Raw genomic sequence first — 27,955 nt, 5'->3', positions numbered from 1 at the left:
GCCTTGTAACGGACCTCATCATTCTCATCATTACTTAAATTTACACTTTTAGAGGTGTGATAATCCTAGCTTGAGGATGTGCTTGATACTGTAATAAAGTCTCATAACGGACTTCATCATTCTTATAATGTCTTAAACTTACGTATTAAGAGGTGTGATAATCCTAGCTTGAGGATGGGCCTGATACTGCAATAAAGCCTCATAACGAACTTCATCATTCTCGTCATACATGGCAGCTTTATACATCTCATCAGCAGCCTGAAATAAAAGTTTTATGACTTAAATTTTATTTCATATTAATGCAGTATTTAAACATTTAGACTTAAGGCTATCCAGAGACAAAACCATTAAATGGGGTAATCTGGTGTGCTTGGACTGTTTTCTGCTCTTTGGTCGGGTCGTTGTGTCTTTGACACTTTTCCCATTTCCATTCGCATTTTAACCAATCAGAAATTAGAATTTCACTCATATTTTAACTGTACTTGACACCTACTAATAGTAAGTAAGTCAGCAAATAATTGAATACATTATTTTTTTAATTCAGTCAGGTCATTCAAATGAATAATGAAATAATAAAATTCTTGTTACACATTCATAACTAATGCAAACCAGTACACATGCTTTGTTAGGTTACTGTCTCATAGCATTTACAACCTTTCAGTCTACATACAACTCACCATTTCATGTTCATATTTCCTTAGAGCATGAACTCCAGCTCTTTTAATCCAAGCTGAGTTAGTTGAGTTGATATGTGAAACAATATATTCAAAAGAGAAGTCCATTCTGGCATTTCCTAATGTTTCTAACAGAATCACTCTCCAATGGTCGTAATCTATTTGTTCCTGTTCGCTCTGGATCGCTCTTTTCTTTCTGTATTCAAATGGATCTAACAAAATATAAAATATGCATATGTAAAAAATGTAAGCAGATTAAATCAATTTAACCCTTATCATAGAGGGAATATCATCTAAATAAAGGGATGGTCTTTATGAAAAAGAACTAAGGATTTATCTTTTTTTACATTTAATTTAAAACAAATATAGAAAAAAATATCAAAACACAAAACAAAGATATTACCATGTATTCCTAGCCATTGATGAACTCGTACAGTTATTTTGATAGCTTCCTCTTCCCGTCCAGCTTTTGTTAACTTGTGTGACACTGAGCCAAGACAGAGTAAGACCCTTTCATGGAGATCCTCTTTGTACATCTCTTCTGGGTGGTCATCTTTGTTAAATACAAGATCTTCCATGGCAGATATCATATTCTGGAATAAAAATGAATCAAACTACAGTTTACACTTTCTTTAAACCAATGAAAGGAAATGTGGGCTATATGACAAGAAGATAGCAGATAAATAACATAATTATAAAATATTCCTTCAATACCATCATTATCATAATAATTGTTTGAACTAGTGCCAATAATTGTATGAATTTTAAGATTATACATTTGTTTTTTGTTGCACTTCAGTGTTTCTGTGTTCCTCTTTTAGTTGATGTGTTTCTCTTGGTTTCAGTTTGTAACCCGACTTGTTTTCTTTCAATCAATGTTTGACTTTTGAACAGGATTATACTTCTGTTGCCTTTATTTATAAATATTATTGTTAACTTTGTGTAAGTACAATACATACATCATGTGGTGGGTTGTCTTTTCCTACAATGTGTGTCAGCAGCCTCAAGATAAGTGTAGGCTTAGGATCAGGACTCTTTAGAATATAATCTGCCAGGAGGTTCTCACTGAAGTTTGTATACAGGACTCCAAAGGCATCCAGCATGGTGTTCATTGCTCCTACATACCTTGCACGACTGAAAAAAATAAACAGATTTAGATAAGACTTAAGCGTTTAAAACATTTGAAATTAAACTTCTGTTTGTCAGGACAATTCTCAGCGTTAGGGTTTTGAATATGTAAAAAGTAATTTCATCTGATTATACTTTAACAAGAATGAGTCCATAGTACACAGATGACCCACCAGCACTATAATTTTCTATGTTCAGTGGACAGTAAAGTTGGGGTCAAAATTCTAAATTGGCATTAAAATTAGAAAGATTATAGTTTTGTTGGTGGGGAAGTAGCTTGAGAGAACTAATGACCTTGAGAGAACTAATGACCTTGAGAGAACTAATGACCTAGTTAATCAAGGTCTCTGTGAAACACACTTTTCAATGAGCAGGGTTCAAAAATGACAACATTGATAGGTTAGTGATCACTGTCAGACCTTCTTACACCACTCAGCCACCACTGTCCTTGTGCCCAATTCTACAGTACTATTTCTAAGCAAAGCAGACAGACAAACTTTCATTAGCTTCAAACTTACACTGCTTTTCTTTACATCACAATACAATAAAAGTTTGAAAAAGGAATCTGACTTACGTTGGTTTAAGTTCTACAAAGTAGTAATTAGCAAGCTTTATTAGTTCTTCTTCTGGTATTGATTTTAGCACATCGACTATCTTGAAGAAACAAGCATTTGCTTCCAATGTACGACCTGTAAAAAAATAGAACAACTTTATTACTCAAAATCTGTTGGAGGTAAACTCATTAATATATATGTATGAGAGAACATGATTAATTTAATAGTTGAAATTGGACCTTGAAATAGCTTTGCTTTAAGTAATCGTATTAAAACAGAATCATTTAGTTACTATTTAAACAAATATTAGACTACCGGTAATAATAAATACAACCGATACTGACTGAATTTTTTTCTTTGTGATTATTTTCATAAATCCAGACTTATTATGACAATATTATTTGTAATATACATTACTACCAATAGATGCAATCATTTTGATAGTATTTTTACTGACTTCATAATTTTTTTCAATTACAAAAATCTAAACATCATTTACTTTAATGGATTCAATGTTTATCTATCACTTACATAATGTACTATTTGCCATAAGAAGTTGCATCTCGTTTAAGATCATTAACTTACAGATAATACTTAGCAACCAAGCATACAACCTACCAAAGTGATTAGAAATACTTAAGAATGGATTGTCCGGTGACTTGTAATTGTTTAAAAGTGAGATAAAATTAAAACATTCAATCTGTGCTTAAACAAAGATTGATAAAAATTATTGTTTTTAAATGTCAACATCTTTTAAATGATTGAAAAATATAATGTCAGCCATGTAGTTGTGAGGAGAAATAAAGAACTAAATAAGGCCGATGGCCGAAACGTCTTGAAAAATTAATTTATTGATACAATTATATAAAGTATGTTCCCTTTTGGAATTTTGAAAACAAAGGAAAATTATTGGATAAACATAAAAGAATGTTCTTGAAGTTATAATGAGATACACAAACTACAATTTTGTCATATTAATATTTACCATTTTGAGGCTGGGTCCACATGCAGGTTATATTCCCTTTGATGTATTGCCAAGCTGTAGCACGGTCAAGAATTGGTGTTTTTCTTGTTATCTGGAAAAAAAATTTGATGAAATTCAAATTTCAGGCCTTGGGAACTGAAAATTTGTTAAAATACAAAGGATGTATCATTAGTTTTAAATCAAAAGTGGAATAATTGATTTATTGTTGATGTCCATTGGCAAATATTACACAAATATTTAGAGCAAAACCTACTTATTCATTATAAATCAATTAAATAGGTTGAGAAAAGAGAAGGACCAGGAGTTCAGCCTAGAAATCTTAATTTCAATAATATAGGCATTTTGGGTCAAGTTAGAAATTTGTACAAATTCGATCCAGAGATTGAATAAAATATCTCCATTGGAACCATAAGGTCAGCACTTCCCAAAAATGTACAAATTCGATCCAGAGATTGAATAAAATATCTCCATTGGAACCATAAGGTCAGCACTTCCGTAAAATGTTCAAATTTTGTCAAATGAATAATTGACTAGTGGTAGATGATGTTGCTTAAATTTGTGTCCTTTCACATATTTTGGTGTTGGTCAACTTTGTTTAATTCATTCACCATCTGAAAGCTCAGTTGACAAAGAGCTTACAATATTATTTTGTTATCAATATTCATTGAATGTTGTTGACCTTGTCAGAATATATAATGGTAAATAATTATAATTTATAATGAAAGTTTTCTGACCTTGGTTACATGGATTGTTGATTCTTCTAATCCCAGCATTGGTTTAGTGACAGCATCCCTTTCAAACCTTCTTGTCAGATAGGATAGAGTTCCTTTACTTATGGCTCTCATCTCAGGAAATTCTACAATAAATGAGATATATTTTTCATTTACTTTATTTTGATGATTTAAAAGAATTAAATAATTGGAACAAAAAGAAAATATCTTGCTGCAATATTGATCATATAAAAGTTGGTCAAGAATATTTGATGCAAGTTGGTTAAACAAACAATCAGGCAGATATAATTTCAATACATACCCATGGAACTGAATTCATTGGCTGCTTTAATTTTCCTCATTCCATGCAATGCATCAAACCTGAGAGAAAAAATAAATTCCATACTTATTTCATGCATTTCTGTCAGATATACATTCAGTTTGTCATTGCATTCAAAAGTAAAGATCCTCCACTTGCATATTTTACAATAAAAGGTATGTTAGATTCATCAATTTCTTTTGCATTTTTAAATAGACGACCCATGTGGGCAAAATTCAGACCTTTTATTTAGGGGCCTAATGAGGATTGTCATATCTTGTAAAATGTCTACAAAATTGCAATGATAATTCAAAATGTTTATATATTTTTTTATCTATGAGGTGTGTGCCAACACCACAACCTGAACCATAATTGTTCCTACTTATTTTTTGAGATTTTTAAATCCTTGATCTCACTCTGTTTTCTTAATTCAAAAGAAATAAAAAACATACAACTATAATTTACAGAGGTTGCAGACAAGGGGATCCTTTATCCCCTTGCATTTTCTTGTTATGTGCAGAAATTTTAGGAATATTACTTAGAAAAAACAAAAATATAAAAGGTATTACTATTGAAGACTCAGAATTTTTGATATCACAATATGCTGATGACACCAGAATCCTTAGATGCATCTCTTTGTGTGTTTAGAACTATATACTGAATGGTCTGGTCTCATGATGAATTTAGAGAAAACAAAAGTAGCCTGGACTGGGAAAAAGAAATATAGCCAAGATACAATGTGTGTAAAGTGGGGATTGGAGTGGGGTTCCAACAGATTTACGCTCTTGGGTATTAAATATTCAGTAGACTTACAAGAAATGGAAACACTAAATTTTGAACCCAAATTTAAAGAGATATAAAGAACAATGAAAAGTTGGTCTAACAAATACTTATCCCCAATTGGAAAAATTACTATAATTAAAAGTCTTATAATTTCAAAGCTCAATCACCTATTTCTAACTTTACAAAATCTTAATAATGGATTACTAAATCAATTCATAAAAAAAATATTTGATTTTATTTGGGATGGTAAACCAGACAAAATTAAAAGAGAAACAACTGCTCAAATATATGAACTGGGTGGACTTAACATGTTAAATCTAAAACAATACATCAAAGGATTAAAACTAACTTGGATAAGAAGAATAATCAAACAAACTAATTACTATTGTAAGTTACTAACTTGTACTGAAAAAAATAAATTAAAAGAATTATTCTTGGTAGGTCCAAGAACACAAGTAAGAAATCCTTTTTGACAGGAGGTTTTTAATGCTTGCACTGAACTCCAAACCAAAGTAGCTATTAAGAATGAATATGATTTTATCAGAATTATAAAGAAATTAAAATTGGTATTCAAATCCTTCTGTATAAAAAATGGACTGAAAAGGGAGTCTGGCTAATAAATGATTTAATTGATAATGATGGACATTTAATGAATTGGCAGGAATTTTAAAAAAAACATATGATATTGATACCAACTTTCTTATATATCAAGGAGTAATGTCAGCTGTTTATTCCTATATGAAAAGTCTTAATATTAAATGTAATCAGCTTATAAAGCCTTATGGGTCAATTATACCAACTACTATTTCTATATTTATGAAATCTACAAAAGGATCAAAAGACATGTACAATGTTTTAAATGAAAAAATAACAAATATCACATCACAGGAAAACTGGAAAAGTGGTCCTTAACCCTAAATAGACATTATATTATTGGAATAAAACATACAGACTGCCATTTTACATTACTAAAAATTCAAAATTACAGTGCCTCCAATACAGGATTAATCACAGAACTTTGGGAACTAATAAATTACTCTACAAAATTAAATTAAGTCTCACAAAACAATAAATGCACTTTCTGTACTACGGACTCAATAGAAACTATAGAACACATATTCTGGACATGTCCAAAAGTTTTTGATGTTTGGGAAGAACTAAATAAATGGATATATTCAAAAGTCCAAATTAAACTATCACTTAATTTAGATATTGTCTTATTTGGGATATTAGAAAAAACAGAAAAAAACTACATAAGAAATCTCATAATACTATTAACTAAATATTATATATACAAAACAAAAATGCAATGTGGACAAGTAAATATTGTAGCCTTAAAAAATTATCTTAAAGAAAATTTGTTTATTGAAAAAATAATATTTTATAAAAATAAACCATTGCAAAGAGTGTACGCCTGCTGGAACCCCTGGCTCCAACTAATAGAATGATTTTATAAGTGAACTTTCACGTAATAAAAATATCTACCCAATCCATGCTACCTCAGATTAAGATTTTCTGTTCTTTTTTAAAAAATTTATTATTAATATTATACGTTTATAGAAGGATTCAAAATATCAACTTTATGTACTTGTCTCGATTTTGCTGATGTACTATGAACTTACTTACTATAATTATATATATATATATATGTAGTGTTTTGCCAATAAACACATTACAAAAAAAAAAAAAAAAAGTGAAGGTATGAAAATAAAATAATACACAATATCAATACAAACATTTAAAATTATTATCAAACTAAAAATGTAACATCCATTGATTAATAAAAGAAAGTACTTACTTTCCAGATGGTCTTGTTGGTGATATGAAATCTTCTTCAATTAAAACACTGTGTATAACTTCAAGGTCTTTGTGGTAATGCATCACCTGTAATGGTAAAAATACTTATCTCAAAAAAATAAAATTCGGAATGGAAATCGGGAATGTGTCAAAGAGACAATAACCTGACCAACGAGCAAACACAGACCAATGACACCAATGGGTCTTCAATGCAGCTAGAAAATCCCGAAGGCTTCAGCTACAAAATGTATCTCTGGATTAGTGGAATTTTTCCCTTTAAGATATATAGGCCATTTTTCACTGCCTGCTTACATCAAATATGTAATAAAAAATATACCTTCATGTGCTACTTTTTGAGTAAAATGAGGTTGAAATTTCAGATATTGGCTCAAAATTTGGATTTGTGGACAAATTTTTCCTCCCGACAGAAATGCATAACTTTTTTGTTTTAATTTCTCTTTTATATAAGTATCACATAAATTTATGAAATATTTTGTTTAGAAATAACAAAAATTTATCAAATGTTCATGAAAAAAAAACGTCATTTTTTGCTGTATATTTATCAAATTAAAAAAAATTCCATCATTGACTTTTTCATGAAATTGGTACAAATAATCTTCATATGTAATCAAACATAATCTCATTTTAAAACAGAAGGGTCCATGAACTTGTTTAAGAGTTAAATCAGTTTGAATGATAAAAATCAGTCGAAAAATCCATCTTTTACCAATATGTCACAGTTTGATGTCGTGAAAATAACATTTTACCTTAGCAACGTCATTACCTCCCCTGTATATATAACATATGCCCTTAATGTATGATTTTATCAGTAACACAATGACACTAACCTTTTGGTATTTTCCACCAGAGTTCTTAACCAGTGGTTCATGTCGGACTTTTGTGAACTGCAGTCCAGTACTTGTCTGTTTAACAGTGTATGTTGCATTATGAGGTCCTACAAATATCCCATAACAACGTTTAATAGCAGAACAATATCATCTCAGTATGTACAACTATGAATCAAAATTTTCAATAAAAATAAAATATAATTAGTCTTGACTCAGTCTTAGCTTTATTACCAAGAAAAATACATTGCATGTCTTTTATGTTATCCTCTAGGCTCATTTAAAAACACATGGTACCGGTAAGCTTAAAATTTGTCTATATCTTTTGACCACACATTGACTGTAAAGGAGCAAACACATGGCTTTGTTTACAAACTAATAGTAGAGCATTGACTGTAATTGAATAAGAACATTTTTATTTACATAGCAAAAGAAAAGCTTCATCAGAATTCCAATTCTACAGATCACGAAACAATCCATTGCAACAATTTAATTTTTTTTTAAAGATGCAAAATTGGTAACAAAGCAAGTACTCTCAGATCTGGTCTTATGTCCTTTTAGCTGTTATGGATGAGGGATGAATAAATACCCTGCCACTTCTGGTCTGTGTTTATGTTTTTTTCCACTTATTTTTATATTTTGTTCTTAATTATGTTGTGCTGTTAAACCGCTGTCACTGGTTAGGGGAGGGTTGAGCTCTCACAAACATGTTGAACCCCATCACATTCTTAATGTGCTGTCCCAAGTCAGGAGCCTGTAGTTCAGTGGTTGTTGTTGGTTCATGTCTGTCATATTTGTTTTTTGTTAATTGTTTTGTCATAAATTAGGCTGTTAGTTTTCCCAATTGAATTGTTTCATATATTTCATGTCAGAGCTTTTTATAGCCAACTGTACAGTATGAGTTAATCTCATTATTGAAGGTTGTACAGTTGCCTATAATTGCTTACATCCACTTTATTTGAATTTTGGTGGATATTTGTCCCATTGACAATCATACATTTATATCTTCTTATTTTCATATATTGAAAACATTAAATTTCAACTATGACAAGCACACTATGCATGCTGAGTAAACTGGGAAGAAATTGTTAGTTTAAACAATATTTATTCAGATAAATCAACATTAAACATATTATACAATGAAATAATATTAATAATAATTAATAATATTAAGAAATTATTCATGTTGTTACTGAATCTTGATTAGGTTATCAGCAGAATAAATCTTGCTTGGTTGATCAAGTCTAACAAATAATTTGCTGAATTTTACCATACATATTTTATTTTCAAAACTTTGTCAAATATTTCATCACCATCATTTACCTTCATGGCCAAGTTCTTGTATATGGTAAGAAAACCCGTCATGTGATGGTTTTCCAGATATCTGTAAAAAAAAAAAAAAAACATTAAAGTATTGAAATATTGTTATTAATTTTTGTCAGACAAAATTGTTTTGTTTTACTAATAGTCTCTTAACTTGATTTCAACAGGATTAAACCAATACAACAATGTTCTCTGTAGATTAAATTTTCATACTGATTTTTATCATTGGATAAATTTGAATGTTAAATGTGCAGTATGCATCCAAACTCTATCCCAAGTGATGCCAATATTTGGACCATAAGATTAAAATTTGTTTGATTATGCTTAAGCAGTACTAAATGAACCTTTTAGAAATATTTTATTAGAAATTAAAATACAAGTGCATTTACTTCTCCTTCTTCATGAAGTCTTGATGCCAGAAGAGCAGCGAATCCTTTCTTCGTGGCCAAGACAAAATCATCATTCTCTTCTGGATGGTACACACGTAAAATTTGTCCAACAGGTGTAATCTCAAAAGAGAACCTAAAAATATAAGCATTAGACAGTTACTGACTAGGTCAATCCTCTCACTTTTCCCAATTTATAAGGGGTCTTACTAATTTAATTTAATTATTAATAAGCCCATGAGAAGTGTTGATTGGATTTGAATTGTTTCATTTTTAAAACTAAATATGTAACTCAAAACAAATCTTTCATTATCAAAACAGGCCTAGCTTAGCATGAAAAGGGTTTAAAAGAATATTTTTAAAAGGACATGTATTTTCATTTATAACTAGAGTACATGTATATGACTGGTTGATTAAAAACACATGTGTAAGAGATGCATTTAAAGTTCTGGTGTATAAATCCCCCATGGAGATTTTGAAATGTGGGAAGGTATGCTAGCTAGGCCTGAAAACTACAATTGGATTGTTTGACCCTAAGACACAAACAGTGTATTATCAAAAGCAAAATGCAGCTAGATGTATCAGTACTGTATGTTTAAAAACAAAAAAAGCGTTTACAATGCAGTGTGACATGCATGTATATGTATCATATCTGTTTGTATTTCATCTCAGACATAATCATTGACTGTGTAAAGGTGGTTGTGCAAATAAATTGTCTTTTGTCTATTGTTTCATTCAAGGATGCTATTCAGATTTTTCTGATTGTGTAATTTTTTACACAAAAAAATAAACAGATTACCTTAGCTGTATTTGGCATGAACTTTTAGGAATTTTGGTCCTAATGCTCTTCAACTTCGTACAATATTTGGCCTTTTTAACTTTTTTGGATTCGAGCGTCACTGATGAGTCTTGTGTAGACGAAATGCGCGTCTGGCGTAAATTAAAAATTTAGTCCTGGTATCTATGATGAGTTTATTTACATACTTTATTTTATTTTTAAAATCTGTAAATATCTTAAAATACCATATCAATACATACATGTATTAATTGTGTTTGCAATTCTAAACCATTTGAATCTACTGATGAAAATAACAAAAATTTTATTCTTAAACTGGCTCATTTATAATTGGAACATCAGGCGTCGCCAAGTTTCTTAAAATTTTAAACCCACACAAGGCTACAGGACCAGACTCGATATCATCTCGCTTCCTAAAGGAGCTATCATCGGAATTAGCGCCTGCTCTTGCATACATCTTTAAACTATTAATTAATGTAGGACAAGTCCCAAATGACATGGAACATGTGGTGCCCCTCTTCAAGAAAGGAGACAAGAGTACAGCGGCAAACTACCGTCCTGTGTCTCTTACAGCAATTTTCTCCAAGGTGATGGAGCACATACTCCACTCGAAGATAATGGAACATCTAGAAGAGCACTCAATTTTAACACCAGCCCAACACGGATTTTGTACCAAACGCTCTTGTGAGACACAGCTGATTGCTACAATTCATGAACTGGCAACTGGACTATCAAATGGCCAATAAATTGACGCAATATTATATGACTTGCCAAAGCATTTGTTAAGGTGCCACACAACTGACACAAGCGACTTCTCCATAAGCTCAAATTCTCCGGAGTTAGTGACTCTACTCTCAAATGGGTGGAGGGCTTCCTGAACAGTAGGAAACAACATGTCCTAGTGGAGGGAACAATGTCAGATGAAGCAGAGGTAGTTTCTGGCGTACCACAGGGTACAGTAATGGGACCCCTGCTCTTTCTCGTCTTCATAAACAAACTCCTAGAATCTGTTAACTCTAGTTTGAAACTTTTTGCTGATGACTTCCTGTAGTATCGTCCTATAAGATCCACCAGCTATTCCACCAAGCTGCAAGACGACCTAGATAAACTAGAAAAATGGGAAAACTACTGGCAAATGGCATTCCATCCACAGAAATATACCACCATCCACATTAGTAAGAAACGCAAACCCATCATATGCGATTACCATCTGCACGGCCACACCCTTGAAAGCATCCCAGGTGGGAAATACCTTGGGTTATACATTTGCAAGGACCTGTCTTGGTGCAAACATATAAACCAGACCACAGCAAAAGCCTCCAGAACCTCAGGAGTTGTCCTCAGGAAGTTAAAAGTTAAGCTAACACAACTTTAGTGAGGCCTGTCCTCAAGTATGCCAGTGCTGTATGGGATCCCTACCATCAACAGCAAATCCAACAACACGAAAATGTACAACGCCAGGCTGCCAGATTTGCAGTTGGGGACTACTTCTCAAGGGAACCTGGTTGCATTACCAAAATGACTCAGCAACTAGGTTGGGAACCACTGGAACACAGAAGAGCCAGGAACAGAGTTATCATGTTCTACAAAATTATAAATCATGTTGTAGAAGTACCTGTTCACCACCTGAGCATTTACCATAACACCAGAACCCTTGGTTCTGAGTCTAATAACATCAGACAGATCAGGGCCAAACTGGATTGCTTCAAGTACTCATTCATTCCTGCCACCATCATATCCTGGAACAACATACCTCCAGACATCCAAGCTTCCCCATCTATGGAACATTTTCCACACACTATCTGAGACGTCAGCATGTCGACACTACTCCACATCTAAACTACAGTACTGATTTTAACTGTGCATGTTCATACAGATCTCATTTTAACTGTAAATACTTGAAGGTTTTTAGCTGTTCATTCACGCTCTTTGACGGGAAGATAGATAGATAGATAGTTGACTGAATTTTCTAAATCTTATCAATTTCAAAGAAGCCTTTACCATACTTATCCTTCATTTTTGGTTCAAAATATTGATACATGTAGGCTAGGACATTAAGAAAAAAGGAAAAATTTGTAAGTGTTTTCGCGTAACCCAGTGTCTACTACGTCTGGATACTATCTTATGATCCTAAACAAGCTTCTGTCCAAGTTTGGTAGAAATCCAGGATAGTTTAAGAAAGTTATTAAAATTTCAAATACTTTAACTAGGGTGGTAAAGGGTTAATATTTTCGTGCAACGTGTTTTGCCATTTTTATTTCATGTGCAGCTGTGAATCAAAGAGCTGAATAGCTCTGAGGGGAAAGACGTCCTTGTTTCTATTTCATTTTTTTTTTTGTGGGGGGGTTATCTTTTGATAGTCTTCATATAAAGAATGAAAAAAAAGAACAGCTAGAACATGTGGAAGGTTGACACTATTAGAATCAATTTTTGTTTAATGTAATTTCGTTTCTTTAGTTTAGGATTCAATTTAGACCAATGGAAGAGATCTGCATCTACTAAATCTAAACATTCAATTAAAGTTGATAGTTAATTATCTAAAATTCAACTAGTTGAATTCTGTCATTTAGCAACAACTACAATTATTTTTGAAATCTTAATAGTGTACGACTGAACTGCAGGCTAGGGCCATTTTCCATTTTTTTGTGACAGTACTCTTAAGATTTTTAATTTTTTTCTTAAGAAAGTTAGGACTGAAAAATCTATTCAGTTTTGAATTTCCATTGATAAAGTTCTAAGTTACATTTCTCATCACAGGGATACAGGTACTAATAAAAATAACAATATGATTGATGTAAACTGTGTGAAGCTTGTTTCCAAATCCTACATTTTGAAATTTTTGTAAAATTTCATGAATAAATAGGTTTAAACTACAAAATGCAACACTTATAATTTTTTTTGTAACTATTACAATGATTATGTTGGTACACAAAATTTAGTTTTAATGGAAGACTACTTATCATATACTAAATGTCACATTTTAAGTGTTTATTTTAGTGGATAATTAGCTGAAAAATTGAGGTGCTCCTGAATTGGAGGAAGATTCTCAAAACAGAGTTTTACAGTAAAAAATGGAAAAGATCGTTTCTCTCCCCGATCTCATGTAGCCCCTTGGACTTCCTGTTTACTTTGAAAGTTGTTGACCTACAAATTAAAGTATTGCATGTTGATGTTTGAATCATCTACAGCAAACATCATTATGTTTAAATTTAACAAATACTATTTTTTAATAAGTGCACAATCTTTGAGAATGATTTAAATAACCAGTGAAGGATATCCCTGCTTATGCGTAGTGTGGCATTCCAACAATGACGTCACTATAAAATATAATGTAGGTTGGATATATTTAGAATATCTCGTCATACTGATTTTTCCGGATTGTAAAAGAAACGTAAATAGTGTAAAGGAGAGCTCAATATACGATAATTTCGAGAGAAACAGAAGGGAAATGTGTAAAAAAAGTGTTTAAAGTCAATTTATTCATTTGTGTCTCCCCATCTCATCATTCTCAGTAAGATTGTTGGGGGGTTTTCCACACTATAAAAACAAAATGAATGATGTGAGGGAATGTCACTCTGGTCAACCCCATTGGGGATTGACGGCTTGAAGCCGTCTTCCCCAAAAATGTTCGTTATTCACTGTGTCTCATGAAATCAGTAAAAAGACCAACATGCAAGAAATTTTTAATTTTTCGTTCATCCTGAAATGGCAATTTTATTTCGCGTTCTTCCGTGCTGATACCCCCCTTGGCGCCTCTCTTTAATAACCACAGAGCGAATATTTGTTGACGCCACCACCTACGCAATCTAAGATCGTTATGACAAAAGGCGAAGGTTGAACAAAATTGGACAAAAATTACCAAGGCCGAAGGCGAAGTGTTATGTGGCATTTTGATTTTAATTTCACATGTTAATATCTTTTTAATGAGCACCATATTGAATGACCTAATTAGTACTTGCGTGATGGGTCTTAGAGTTAGACCCTTTGCATTTCAACAATGTAGATGTAGATGTGGCCTGAATAATATTTGGCAGAATTGGTTTATGGCTGAAACATCTCGAGAAGCATTGTACTGAAATAATTTGTAGTGATACTCAGTAGTCTCGAGCTCATGTCTTAGCCACAGGTATTTGGGGCATGGACCCCCCTTTTTTGGACCTCACTAAAAAAAATATTGTTTGGTGTTTTTTTTATTTATTTTCAATTTTTTACAATGTATGAACATATATCAAGTCTCAACAATCCATTGCTAGTCGAGTGCAATAACTTTTTTACTATCCATACGAGCCCCAAGTGAAAAAAGAAGTCCATGCCCCAAATACCTGTGGTCTTAGCCTTAGGGCATCACACAAGTTTGCAATTCAACCCATGATTTGTATGATACAAATACTCTGGTGCAACAAAATACAGCTCTTACTAAGTTAGTGTGGAACATTTTTGTATAATGAAGTCGTCATCCAAAATTATGTAAGAAACAAAAGATTCTGAGAACACTGTCACTGCTCTAGCAGTGGAGAGTCAGGCATGCAGTGCTCTTATATTATCATTATTTTAATCTTTTTTAGCGGTACCATCTCAAAGATTTAACTCAACTTCGTGTTTTTACGTTCTGCAGCAAAGTATTGCATATTTATGCTCATGTTTACGAGGAAAACATTTCTTAACTCCCGCCAGTTGGGATGATGTTGATGATGTTGGGTAAAATTACGAATCGTATTTAGCGATACGAAACGATACGGATTTTGTAAAGGGAACAACCGCTCAAGGTTTTTAAAATAAATAGACAGTACCCTGAAATGAGAATAGTTCGCTCAATAAATATATTTTCCGAAAATTGTTGATACTTTTCTAAATGTTCGACTACCATTTTTCTCAATATAATACACAAGTGTGGACACAGATCAGTGTGGATAGCAAACGTTTATTGTTTTATTTATTTTTACGGTATGTCTGACCGTGTTATCGCCACTGAGTTGATGCATTAGTTGTGCCCCCATCATATGCTTTCTTAACTATTTTTATGTCTTTTACATAGAGCTCTGTGTTAAACTGCGACCAACAGTAACAGCAATTAAGCGAACCTAGCTTGCATTTTCAGTAAAAAGTAGCAAAATCTAAAAATTCGCAAAGTACAGTATTTGACATTAATTGTTTAACAAGTTGCCCTTTTGGGTATGTGAATATGATATATCAGTAGTCCGAAAGATATAAAAACTTGTCCAAATGTTGTACTTGTTTAAGAAATTTCTAAATTACACTAATTAGTGTGCCATAAATGGCCATAAAATCATATAAAACTCAGCTTTCTGTAATCAGAGACTTATCAGTACACATTGTATTATATGTCTCTGATGTTATTTAGGTATTCCGCCGAAAAACTGAAAAGCCGTACAATTATGAATAACAGAGCCAATGTGTTGAATTAAGGATCGCATTATACTGATGCGGCTCTGGTATGAATTTACAGTTTCCTCAAGTTAAATAAAGAAGTATTGAACTTTGAAAAGCTCATTAGTTCATACTCACAGGGTTGAATTTTATGATATGTATTTATAATTTTCCTTCATTCAGTTTTATTCAATGTGATAGTAAGGTGATCTCTTATTAATATTTTCCACTACAATGCCACGGTTGTGATTTTGGAAACCGGCGTGTTGAACACCGACAAATCAATCAATTTAATTTATATCATTTATTGTGTATAAGTATATTAGATCATATTAAGAATGCCGTGCTCTGTTTGGCTAGTATACTATATAATCTAAAGTTAAAGGAGAAAATGATAAAACAAAACAAAAAACATTTAGTTATATAGCTTAAGAGATGTAACTCACCATTCACTCAAGTCCATGTCATGCCCAGGTGCATCTGCAATGGTGATAAAACGATTCTGATTACTACATCTATTTAGAGTTTTTTTTATTAGCTATATGTTATAGTGCAATGCTATCTCAAAAATAACACACGTGAAAAATAACAGGCACATATTATACCCCATGTAGACTATAGAATTGAGAATGGAAACGGGGGAATATCAGACCAAAGCCACCATTGGGTCTTCAACGCAGCGATAAAATTATAGGCTTGTTCATAACAAAGTTTACATCATGACTGAAGAACTGAAAGTTGTACAGATTATTACAAAGGTGACAAATTATTAGGAGATTGTTACATGAACAAACACACAAACTATGAACACAACTTAAACGAACTGACAAAGGCTATGCAAAAATTACAATACCGAACGAACAATCACACGATACTAAAACATAATGCTTAACAGACAACGGCTTGGGGTGTATAATAATAAGAAATGACGAATTCATAAAAACAATTAACGGCGCAAATCTAATTCAAACAAAACTTGGCTATGATGTCACTAAAACAGCAACGCATCTGAAAAAAAAGCGTATCAATTCAATATTGTAGGTCCGATAGTTTATTGTGTCACGTTGTGGGTTTTTTTTTTAGGTGATTTGTATATACTATATTATTTTTCTATTTATTGTGTGTTTTTGTTTACGAACGGTCAGGATGACAACCTAAGCATGCCTTACCTGGATCCTTTGCATAAAAAGTGAACGCATAGATTCTCAACAAAATCTCCTGGTATCCATACTTTTCATCAATATTAGTGAAACTGATCTGTAAGAAAAGAGAATAAACTTTGACACAGCAGATCTACTTGCTTCATCTTAAAAGGCACAATTTGTCTAATGATCGATCAAAATTATATCTTTCTTTATTTCAGCAATTGTGACTCATCATCAAACTTGCATTTAATTTACAGACCACACCAATGTCTATGACCAAATCAAAATTAGGGTTAATCGATACGAAGCACAAAAAGAAAATATCAAGAGGACAATCAAAAATATATGTAAAATAAAAACATAACACACAACACCATGGTCAAAAAGAAAACGACGAACAGACAATCAACACTGAATAACAAAACGCTTTTCTAAAGATTGAGCAACTTCAGGAATCCGATCAAAAGCCGAGTAAGAACTCAGGTGCAGGGTAAGGAGAAACGGTACCTACTAGACCAGTGACACGCGTCGTGTTTCTCATTGCAGATAAAAATACAACATTTAGTCGTATTAAGAAAAAAATAGGATGATTTTGACATTAGTATCCGATTTATAGAATTCAAATGACATGATTGACTATTTTTGTTTTCCTCACTTTATTTGAATCAGGTCATGTATTTACAATCTTCAAGCCAACTATGAAGTAAATGATTATGTAAGATAGAATTACATGTATACCTATAAACTAAGCGTACCATACACTCTGATGGCTCCTTTTAAAACAAAATAAATTTTGGTCAATATAGTCCTCATATTGATACACAATAATTTTGTTTTCTTAATCAGGAAAAGATTTTAGGAAATACATGTAGATGACAAAACAATTTTCAAAATGCCTCTGAAAATTCTTGATACGTTTGCATATTTGAATTTAAAACATGTTTTGAAATAATTTTGTGCTTGTTTCTGATCTTACGGAACATAAAAAGCTAGCAATAGCAGTTAAAAAAGAAAAGAAATAAAAAACATTTGCCTTATAGGCAAAACGTATTTATGGCGAGTTATTTATAAAAATAGTTTTTTAACTGATAATATTTCAAATATTCACTTTGAAATTTGTCGTTCGTAAAATAACAAATCCATGGAAACAATAAAAAAAAAAATTAAATCCAGTTGGGGGGCGAAGTTAGAGTGACAACATTCTTCGTTATGTGTATGGAAGTCTCGAGATAGAAGGAGGGATCGAGGCTGCATGAGGTTTGTTCAAATGTATATTTTCGTGAACAAAATGTTTTCATTGATAAATCGTATTTGAAATCAATCTTGATCTTAGATTGTGTTGAACGAGGAATACTGATTTCTCAAAAGTTGCTAAGACAGGGCTATGAACCAATCAAATTAAGGTCATCAGTCAAGAAATTTGACGGTCGCCATCATGAGCTGATTGCCCATTATGACAAAAGTGTGTCAGAAATCATATCTGATATTCTTCCTCAGTCATAAGAACGTTCCATCATTACCGAACTGAACAAAGAAATAACACGACGGGTGCCATATACGGTGCAGGAAACGCTTACCCTTCCGGAGCACCAGATTTCACTCCCGGTTTTTAGTGGAGTTCGTGTTCTTTCTTAATTATTATTTATAACTGTTGATGTAAATGTCCTTTGGTTTTGTGAGTCTTTGTTTACTCCTTGGTCTTGATTGTTATTGCCTTAGAAATAAATCTATTTCCATTTTTTTATATACATGTATTAGCTGAAAAATTATTTGTCCCGAGAACACCGTTTGCTGACATAATATTATTAAATGATGTATAATAATAATATTTTCCTATATAAGCGTTAAAGAGAACCGTTATATCGACAGGTCGCATGTTAGTATTTAAGTCAGGCAGAGATTAAGACCCTAAACAGCCTGCCAATTCAGGTCAATTCAATCTTGTGCATTGTTTTGTGCAAATAGATCAAAGAAAACTAGCGTTAATGCGTTTTACATTTTTTCGTTATTTCAACTGACAGATTACATTATTGGGAATACAAAAGAGTGACGATATCTATTACCGTTAATTTATATTATTAAGGGAAGTTTTATCTATACCTTTAAAAGAAAATCTTTTTAGATGACATACATAAATAAAGTAACATAATGGGATTACTTGAAGGTTTCGAGCTCTATATTTTCACGTTTGATACAATCAAAGAGATGGTGTTTGTGCGCTAACGGAAAAGGTCTTTGTTTTCTTCTTATATCAGAACTCTACCTAAAGTTATTAAACTGCACGTGCTCGCCATTTAAGCACGTTAGATATTGATAATTCAATATAAATATGAATATGAACCTATTTGCCGAACAAATAACAACAACTCGGTCTTTTTTTGTTTTATTATGGTGAAGTGTACAAGCGAAATTCAAACAAAGCCTTATTGAATTTGATATGATATTTTTGAAAAAATGGCATTAATATTGCGCATATACATAAATGAATTATTATATACGGTTTAAGAAGGTTGGCTAATGGGTCTACATTAATGGTTAATACACTAACTTTTAACAAGTCCACCTCTTGGCCAGTGCCTTGGCTACCTTGCCCCCTCTTGGCAAAATATACCCAAGAACGATGACTACTGCCCCAATAATCTACAGTCGTAAATGTTTGAATCACATATATCCCAGAGAAAAAAATATCTCAACTATACGAAAAGAATATCGAAAAAACACCCAAATCAAGTTATTAGACGACTACAATCAGAAAAAAATATAAAGAGACAAATAGCCATATATTCCAGAAAAAGGCAAACAAAATCTTTTCCAAGCCTAAAATTTCGGAAATATATACTTATTTTTTAGCAACCATAATTGCCTATTTAAAGCCATATATTGTTAAGTAAGCTTTTAGAGAAGAAGCTTGCATAATGCACACGTTACATTTTAGGCCTTTTTTGTCATATAGCTCTTCAACGGTTTCGGTACTTATACATCCTCGGATTTCAAATGTTTGGCTTTGAGCGTTCCTGATGAAGGTAAATCCAGAAAAGCGCTTCGGACGCATTGAAATTATTAAACGTCTTGTTTTCAATTTTTTACGCAACAAACCAACAAAAGAGTGGGAAAAGATACCAGGTGGACATTCAAACTCATATGGCTAAACAGACAACACCATGGCTAAAAAAGAAAAATACCAACATTTTTACACAAAACACAACATAGAAAACTCGACTGAGCATCTCGAATCCCACAAAAAAACTGGTGGTGATCATAGCTGCTCTGTAAGGGTAAGCAGATCCTGTTCCAGACCACAATTGATACCTGTCGTGTTGCTCATGTTATTACATAACCTGCAGTAAGTCTAATTCGATAGGTCGCATTCTAAACAGAAAATTCACACCAAACAGAACATTGATTTTCCAATTATAATTAGTGCTGATATATGCCATTTTTAAAATTTCGACCATGCGAGGACTGTATAGCCAGCCAAGGTCGTTAAACACTTCCAGTTGTTGTTTTTAAAATTTATTATCCTGTGCAGTTTATGTCTGCAAATAAAGGCAACAGTAGTATACAGCTTTTAAATAGTCATAAATCAATTTAGCAAAACAAATCCGGGTTACAAATCAAAACTGAGGAAAACAGATCAATTATAAGAGGTTATCAAACAAGTTTGAAATTAAACAGCATGTTTAAACGTTAGAATCATTGCGCAGCTTAAGAAATAAAGAGGCATTTGACTCAATATCTCGCATATATATGAAATAATGGCAACAATAAAATTGAGAATGGAAATGGAACATATGTCAAAGAGACAACAATCCAAGCAAAGAGCTGACAACAGCAGACCACAGCAGACAACAGCCGATATCCATCAATGGGTTTCAACGCAGCGAGAAATCCCGCACCTGGAGGTGGTCCTTAGCTGGCCCCTAAATAAAATTTTGTACTAGTGTAATAAAAATTGACGTCACACTAAACTTAAAAACTTAAAAATTAAGTAAGATAAAAAAAAAAAAAAAACATACAAGACTTTAAAAAGGCCAGAGACTCCTGACAAAACATGCGGCGGGGTTAAACATATTTTGTAAGATCTCAACCCTTCCCCTATACCTTTTGCCAATGTTGAATAAAGAAACTAATAAATAAAAATGTCAGAATAGGTAACAAAAGAAACTTAGCAAAATAACAATGATACATACATTAACAAAGGACTACTGCCAGTTACTGACATGCCAGCTCCAGACCTCAATTAAACTGATTTAAAGGTTATGTCTTCATCATATGAAAATCAAGTACAATCCCTCCCTTTAGTGGTTTAGTATCATACCATCATAAAATATATGAGAAGAACATAACCCGTATTATGCAAAACAACTGGTTTTAGAAGAGATGTGTTTATTTCCGATGCAAAGGCCCTATGAGTGAATCAATATTAATGTAAAGATATGCAATCCTGAAGGATTTGTTTTCTCTTAATCAATTAATGAGATTTGAACATCGGTAACTACCGTTTCCTAAATTTCTCAGGAATATATATTGGAACCAAACGGACTAAGTTTTAATGGTAGCAAATCGATTGCGACATGTTTTCGTGTTGAAGCAATGATTTGCATAGCAGGGATCACAAATGGCAGGAGATGCGTTTACTGTCGACTCAATCGGTCTCGCTCCCTTTGGAGTCCATGTGATTGCCTTAGGTTTTTTTGATACCTAATTTCCGATGTGTCTCCTTTACAATTTATGAGATTGGTACATAGGTAACCGACTGTTGCCTTAATCTTATCAACTACAAATGATCCCCTTTGTCATCGATCACACGAAAAATGTCAGTCAGTTGACATAACTCATAAAAGTATTCCGTATTGTCCAACAAATCCACGGTTATGGACTTGAATGTTCTTCCATTTATTTGTACTGTATTTAGTATTAAATTTAACATTACCATAAAAGTGCGAGGCTTGGTTAGCCAGAAAACCAATTTCGACCCACAATGTTTTCTTAAAAATGTCCTGTTTCATAGTCAGGAAAATGGCAGTTGTTATATCATTGTTCTTTTCTGTGTGTGTTGCATTGTCGTTTGTTTTTTTGTTGCACTTCTAATCAGTGTTTTGTTATTTTTCTCTTATAGTTTATGTGTTTCCCTCAGAGTTAGTTTGTAACCTGGATTTGTTTTCTCTCAATCGTTTTATTACTTTCGAACAGCGTTATACTACTGTTGCTTTAATTACGTCCGTTAAAACGTTTCACGGGATAAAGAAACATTTGATAAAGAACAAGAAATTAACAGACAAATGCAAAATGATTTTTTTTTTACAAACTTAACAGTTAAAAATTGAATTAAAAAATGCAGACCTCCAAGAAAAATTTAAAACGAAAAGTCCCTTATCAAATTGCAAATTAAAAACTCAAACGCATCAAACGAATGGAAAACAACTGTCATATTCCCGACTTAGTGTTGAGGGTTGATAGGCAAATACATTTTCAATTGATTTATGAAATGTATGTTTTAAAAGGGAGGAGTCAACGACACAGCAAAAGGACGGCAAATACCAAAAACCTTCTGGAGAACAGTAGAATTGTGCCTGTATAGTATGTCATACCTATGATTAACCCACAAATAGAGGGCTGTAACTAATTTTATTTTTAGTACACATACTCCTTAATTGAAAAAACAAAACAAAAAGAAAGTACAATAAAAATTAGTACCGATCTAATTTTCCACTGACACAATTCAAGAACATAATTGACTAATGATCAAATCAATCACTTCAGGCGAACCTTGACCTTGGAAAGTAACACTAGACGTCTTACTCTATTCGCGTCACAACGCATAGATATCTCGGTGGATCACATGTATTTGAAGTCGCAGAGAGATAAAAATCTCAACGGCCTATCAATTCAATGCTTTGTATAATAGAGTGTTGCAAAATTGTTCTTAGCCCACTAATTCGATTATTTTCTTTATTTTGACGAAGAGTTTTAATAATAAGGAATACCAAAAATAATGAACTCTGATGACATTCTTTCATTAAACATTTAAATATCTCGGTTAAAGGTCTGGTGGCTTTAATTATCTCACCGATAACGTTTTTCAAACTGCACGAAATGAAAATAATACTTTTTTGTTAATTTATTTGACATACTATTTCCTATCTAGTTACAGAAATTGTTTTAGCCAGTTATTACTAGTTTTTCATTTAAAAACGACGAATTGCATGTTACAGCATATCCAGAATATATGGTTTATCATTATATGGGTCAGTTAAAGCCCAGCTCAGAGATTATTAAGATTAAGAAAAGGTGTTTAGATAAGAAAAACGGAATTGAAGTGATTGTTTTTGTTTGAAAGACTTGTAAAATATCGGATGTTTAGAAATAAATGTTATGGTTGCATGCTGTTAATTAAAATCTAATAAATTGGTAATAATTACCCGTTTTCTAACCTAAACTAAAATATTCTGACAACTGCATCCATTATATTTTGTCTAGAAACAACTCGTCGCTGGGCTTCTAAAGTGTTGTAAATTACAAATTTTTCTAGAATTTTTTTTTCTCACAAACAGGCTTTGAAAATTTTGGCAAAATGCATGCTTCCAAAATGTCGTATGTGAACTTGAACAGTTTTGTAAATAGCAGTGAAATAAAAACGTTGACATTTCTGGATTAACCAAGAACTTAAATTAGTTTTACAGAAATAAAGAAATGTACAATTATTTTTCCCCAAAGCCATTCTACAACGATTTTCAAGTTTTGAAGCAAACTTTACAAACAACTGTCATTGGCAATTTTGTAATATGTCTTATTTCACACATTTTGATTGGTCTAACTGTATGCTATTTTGTAATACCAAAGATTTCCTCCCGACCAGACCATTGGTGTCAAAAAGTATATTTAGCCAAAAAAGTCATATTCGACATTTTAGAAGCCCAGCAACGAACTGTACTATGAATAAGAGAGGCAACAGTATTTTACCGATGTAAAAAAAAAATATATTGGCATATACAAATCAAGATTAATAAACAAAATTTTATGGAATCCAACAAACCCTAAATGAAGCAATACCAGGTACATTGACAGAATAATAAAAATAAAGATATAATGTTTTCAGATATTGGAAGATTAAAATTTTCATGGCATTTTTAGATTGTTTTCTACTTATGAGTTTGATTATTCCTTTTGTATCTTTTGCCCTTCTGTTATGATATTTGAACATATATCTATTGGGAATGCGACCTTACTTTTAATAGGAAAGATAACTATTTTTATTCTATACACTTCTATATCAGGAGAAGACAATATTCAGATACCCCAACTGATATACCGTCACTCTGTTCACTCTATTCTAATTAAAATCTAACCTATTCTCGTATTTTTTGGTTGCATTTATTCTATTTTTGTCTCGTCTCGTTTGTTTTTATTGTAATATTTTTTATTAAATATATTTATATATTTGTATAATGTTTAATTGTCGAACAAAATGTTTTAAACGGTTTTCGTAGTTTACAAATAATTTTGTTATGTTTTGATTTTATGGTTACCTAACAAAAGATGTTTTCTTTATCATATCGACTTTCATGCATTTCAGTATAAGTTTATAGTTATCAAAGGTATCAGGGTTATAATTTAGTAAAACAGACGCGCGTTTCGTCTACATAAGACTCATCGGTGACGCTCAGATCAAAATAGTTGTAAAGCCAAACAAGTACAGTATTGAAGAGCAATGAGGACCTTAAATTCCATTATTTTACCATATATTTGATATTCATGTCAATACCGAAGTGCTGACTACTGGGCTGGTGATACCCTCGTAGAAGAAACGTCCACCAGTAGTGGCATCGAAAAGCATGCGCATATTTTTTTTAAATATATGATATTCCATATCATATGCGATGTTTAAAAAATAAGAATTAGTTTATGAATACATATGTTAAAGTATTTTCACTGCAAAAAATTGGTTTCTGTGCTAATTTTTATTATTTGTTTGATGTGTTTTGTCATTTGATTTTGCCATGTGAAAAGGGACTTTCCGGTTGAATTTTACTTTTTATATAAGTTTTGTTTTTCCACTTATCAAGTGGGTTGGATATAATACAAAATTGTTTAACCACGCTGCATGTTCATTTGACTTTAAAAAAAATCCGAGACCTATTCATAACTAGTGCATCAATTGGGACGTCATTTATTATAATGTACATGTATTTAATGTTGTCATATCTTCATAAGCGGTATTTTTCTTCTTAAAATTTAGAATTTCAGTGAAAAATGGGACCAAATAAACTTTTCGCACCCTTTATAAAAAAAAATAAAGATGCTGAAAAATACTCACCTTTGCCTTTATGTTGAAATTTCCGTAATCTGTTAACTCGGAATTAGATTCAAACTTATATTCATATTCATATCCAGGCTTAAATCGGATGAATTTTGCTTCATTTGGAATACATGTCCACAATATTGCAAAAACTATTCCATACAAGGACCAAAGATGGTCCATTTTAGTCCTGTTTCACCCAAGTTATAGATATTTTTTTCTGTTTCAGAAATATATTTTACGTGTTGTTCTTATGGGATTTAATCCCGTTTCAAAATCCCAATGCGTTGAAATGTATATAGCCTATTTTTAAATAAAGTCGAATTAAGTCATGCACACATCAGATAAACACTAAGATCAACTACGGGTGTGTTTAACCAACTTGATTACATACATTATACTATTGTTTTACCTTTTATACTCTGAAAGGGTCGAGAGAAGAAGTGTCAAAACTTTTATTTGTGTGCATTTAGCGATTATGATTACGCATGTGCTAGTATAATTATCTTGAAAACAAGTGAATTATAAGTATTCAGTTAATATAAATTTGAAAGTAATAGTTTTAATTTGATTAAATTACTATATCAAGGATATCAGTACCGTAAAATTATGAAAATATTCCCATAAAAGCGGGAGGTTTGGTATGCCACAAAACTAGGTTCAAACCACCATTTTTTTTCTTAAAATGTACTGTACCAAGTCAGGAAAATGGCCATTGTTATATTGTAGTTCGTTTCTGTGTGTGTTATATTTTAATGTTGTGTTTCTGTTGTGTCGTACATGTAGTTCTCCTCTTATATTTGATGCGTTTCCCTCAGTTTTAGTTTGTAACCCGGATTTGTTTTTTTCTCAATCGATTTATGAATTTCGAACAGCGGTATACTACTGTTGCCTTTATTTAGAGTTTACAATAATATACAGATTCAGTATGGTAAGATTCTACTTATGTTAGATGGAAGGGAAGTATCGTTGAGAAAAACACTTTCATGTTTTGAATCTTTTTATAAAATTTCGGTTTGAAAATAAATGCTTCAAAGACAAAAACACAATGGGTTGGAAGTAAATAATATTCTGATCTTACTTTATGTCCCGACTTAAAACTTCATTGGTCACATTCAAATCTTAAACTTTTGGGGATTGAATTTTCTTTAGATTTAAGCTGTATCACAGAAATTAATTTTGCTAAGAAAATTAAACAGGTCTCTGCAATTCTGAAGAGCTGGCAACATCGAAAACTCACATTATTGGGGGAAATTACAGTAATTAAATCACTTGCTCTTTCAAGTTGGACCATTTATTGACTGCATTACCAAACCTATCACACTCCAGGTTAACAGAGCTCACTTCATTATTTTATGATTTCATATGGAATGGAAAACCAGACAGAATTAAGCGAAACACACTTATTGGTGATATTTCACAAGGTGGACTTAATATGGTACATCTTCATTCCTTCAATGTCTATTTGAAAATTAGTTGGATAAAAAGACTGCTGGCAAACCCTAGCGGTGGCTGGCAGTAGTTTTTACTGGAAGACCTTATGCAGTATGGGGGTGAAAGGGTTTCAAATCTCTAGAAAGAAAAGCTGATTGAGATTTCTAAAAGATGTAAACTTTCTTTCTGGAAGGATGTTTTACTATGCTTTACTGCTGCAAAACCTATTACTGAGATTTCTGTCAGTGACATTTTATCCTTAGATATTTTGAACTTTTCTTCTTTGGATGATTTTCCATATTACATTAAATGGGAAAAGGGGGTGTGCAGTCAGTAAGTGACCTTATTAATTGTGAAAATATGATTTTTTATAAATTTGAGCAATTTCAAGAAAAAGTACAAACCAACAATTTTATTAAATATGATGGTCTGATATCATAAATCCCTAACACTATGAAAAAATGCCTTAAAAGGAACTGTCTAAATCAAGATTTAGATAAGTCTAACACTGGTGATACTTTCTTAAAAAAAATCAGGTGTAATGTGAAAGCCAAATTTGTATATAAAAACTTAGTAGATGAAGTTATTCAACTACCAACAATCAAATTTTTGAAATGGGAAGAACTGTTAGTTATTGATACTACAGAATGGTCAGAATATTTCATGATAACAAACAAGTCTTGTAGAGATGCTTATTTAAGAACCTTTCAATATAAATTTTTGCATAGAATTAGAGCAACTAATACCTTTTTGTACAAAATTAAATTAAAAGATACCAAGTTATGTACTTTTTGTATGCCCAATAACTTTTCAATTGTGGCAGTCTTTTTCCAATATTGTGAAACTTTTTTTTTTGTAAACTTTGATCTCAACAAAGAAAATGTGTTTCTTGGTTGCAAACATGAAAGTTTATTATTGAATCTGCTAATCATAATTACAAAGAATTATATATATAAATGTAAATTAAATGAAACAAAACCAAATATGGTTGAGTTAAAGAATAAAATAAAGAAATACCAATTTCTTGAAAATCATATTGCAAAATCTTGACTATTGAAAAAACAAATGAATGATAAAAAAAAAAGATTCTACTTGTTGATAAAAATAATAAAAAAAAAGGCCGGTATTTCACATTATGTGAAATAATAATAATAACAATAACTAGCAAAACAGTTGAATACGAGTTGTTGTTCAAATCGTCCTTATTGGATTAAGAAACTTATTCATACATATTAATTGGTTTGATTAGGTGAGTGGGTTGGTTTTTTTTTTTCATTTACTGTATTTGAGATGTTTACATTTGTTCTCTTTTGACATACTGTTATACTTTCGTTTTAGTATTGCTGAAGTAACTATGTGAAATTCGTTTAAATATACAGACACCTATAT

The 27,955-nt window shown here is 31.9% G+C and overlaps 1 protein-coding gene across 1 annotated transcript; it reads right to left on the bottom strand.

The window, feature by feature from the left end:
* Nucleotides 1-63: 63 nt before the first annotated feature.
* LOC139501281 (uncharacterized) lies at nucleotides 64-25,405 on the bottom strand. The gene is made up of 15 exons (XM_071290315.1): nucleotides 25,151-25,405; nucleotides 16,858-16,945; nucleotides 16,135-16,168; nucleotides 9,508-9,640; nucleotides 9,119-9,179; nucleotides 7,799-7,905; nucleotides 6,952-7,037; nucleotides 4,374-4,432; nucleotides 4,076-4,197; nucleotides 3,342-3,432; nucleotides 2,377-2,491; nucleotides 1,634-1,808; nucleotides 1,078-1,267; nucleotides 678-886; nucleotides 64-258 (listed from the first exon to the last, which is right to left on the bottom strand). Exons 1-15 carry the CDS (start codon nucleotides 25,313-25,315, stop codon nucleotides 139-141), a joined length of 1,755 nt encoding a protein of 584 aa, XP_071146416.1. The 5' UTR covers nucleotides 25,316-25,405; the 3' UTR covers nucleotides 64-138.
* Between the last annotated feature and the right edge of the window lie 2,550 nt (nucleotides 25,406-27,955).

This window comes from Mytilus edulis, chromosome 13, assembly GCF_963676685.1.
Source record: "Mytilus edulis chromosome 13, xbMytEdul2.2, whole genome shotgun sequence".
Classification (NCBI taxonomy): domain Eukaryota; kingdom Metazoa; phylum Mollusca; class Bivalvia; order Mytilida; family Mytilidae; genus Mytilus; species Mytilus edulis.
The sequence above is the reverse complement of the archived record's forward strand: the minus strand, read 5'-3'. Positions and strand labels throughout refer to the sequence as shown.

Coding starts and splice junctions, on each gene's coding strand:
- LOC139501281 (XM_071290315.1), bottom strand. CDS start 25,315: ATGGACCATCTTTGGTCCTTGTATGGAATAGTTTTTGCAATATTGTGG. Junction 4,433..6,951: donor CCAACAAGACCATCTGGAAA/GTAAGTACTTTC, acceptor TTTTTCTCTCAG/GTTTGATGCATTGCATGGAA. Junction 1,809..2,376: donor TTTGTAGAACTTAAACCAAC/GTAAGTCAGATT, acceptor TATTTTTTTCAG/TCGTGCAAGGTATGTAGGAG.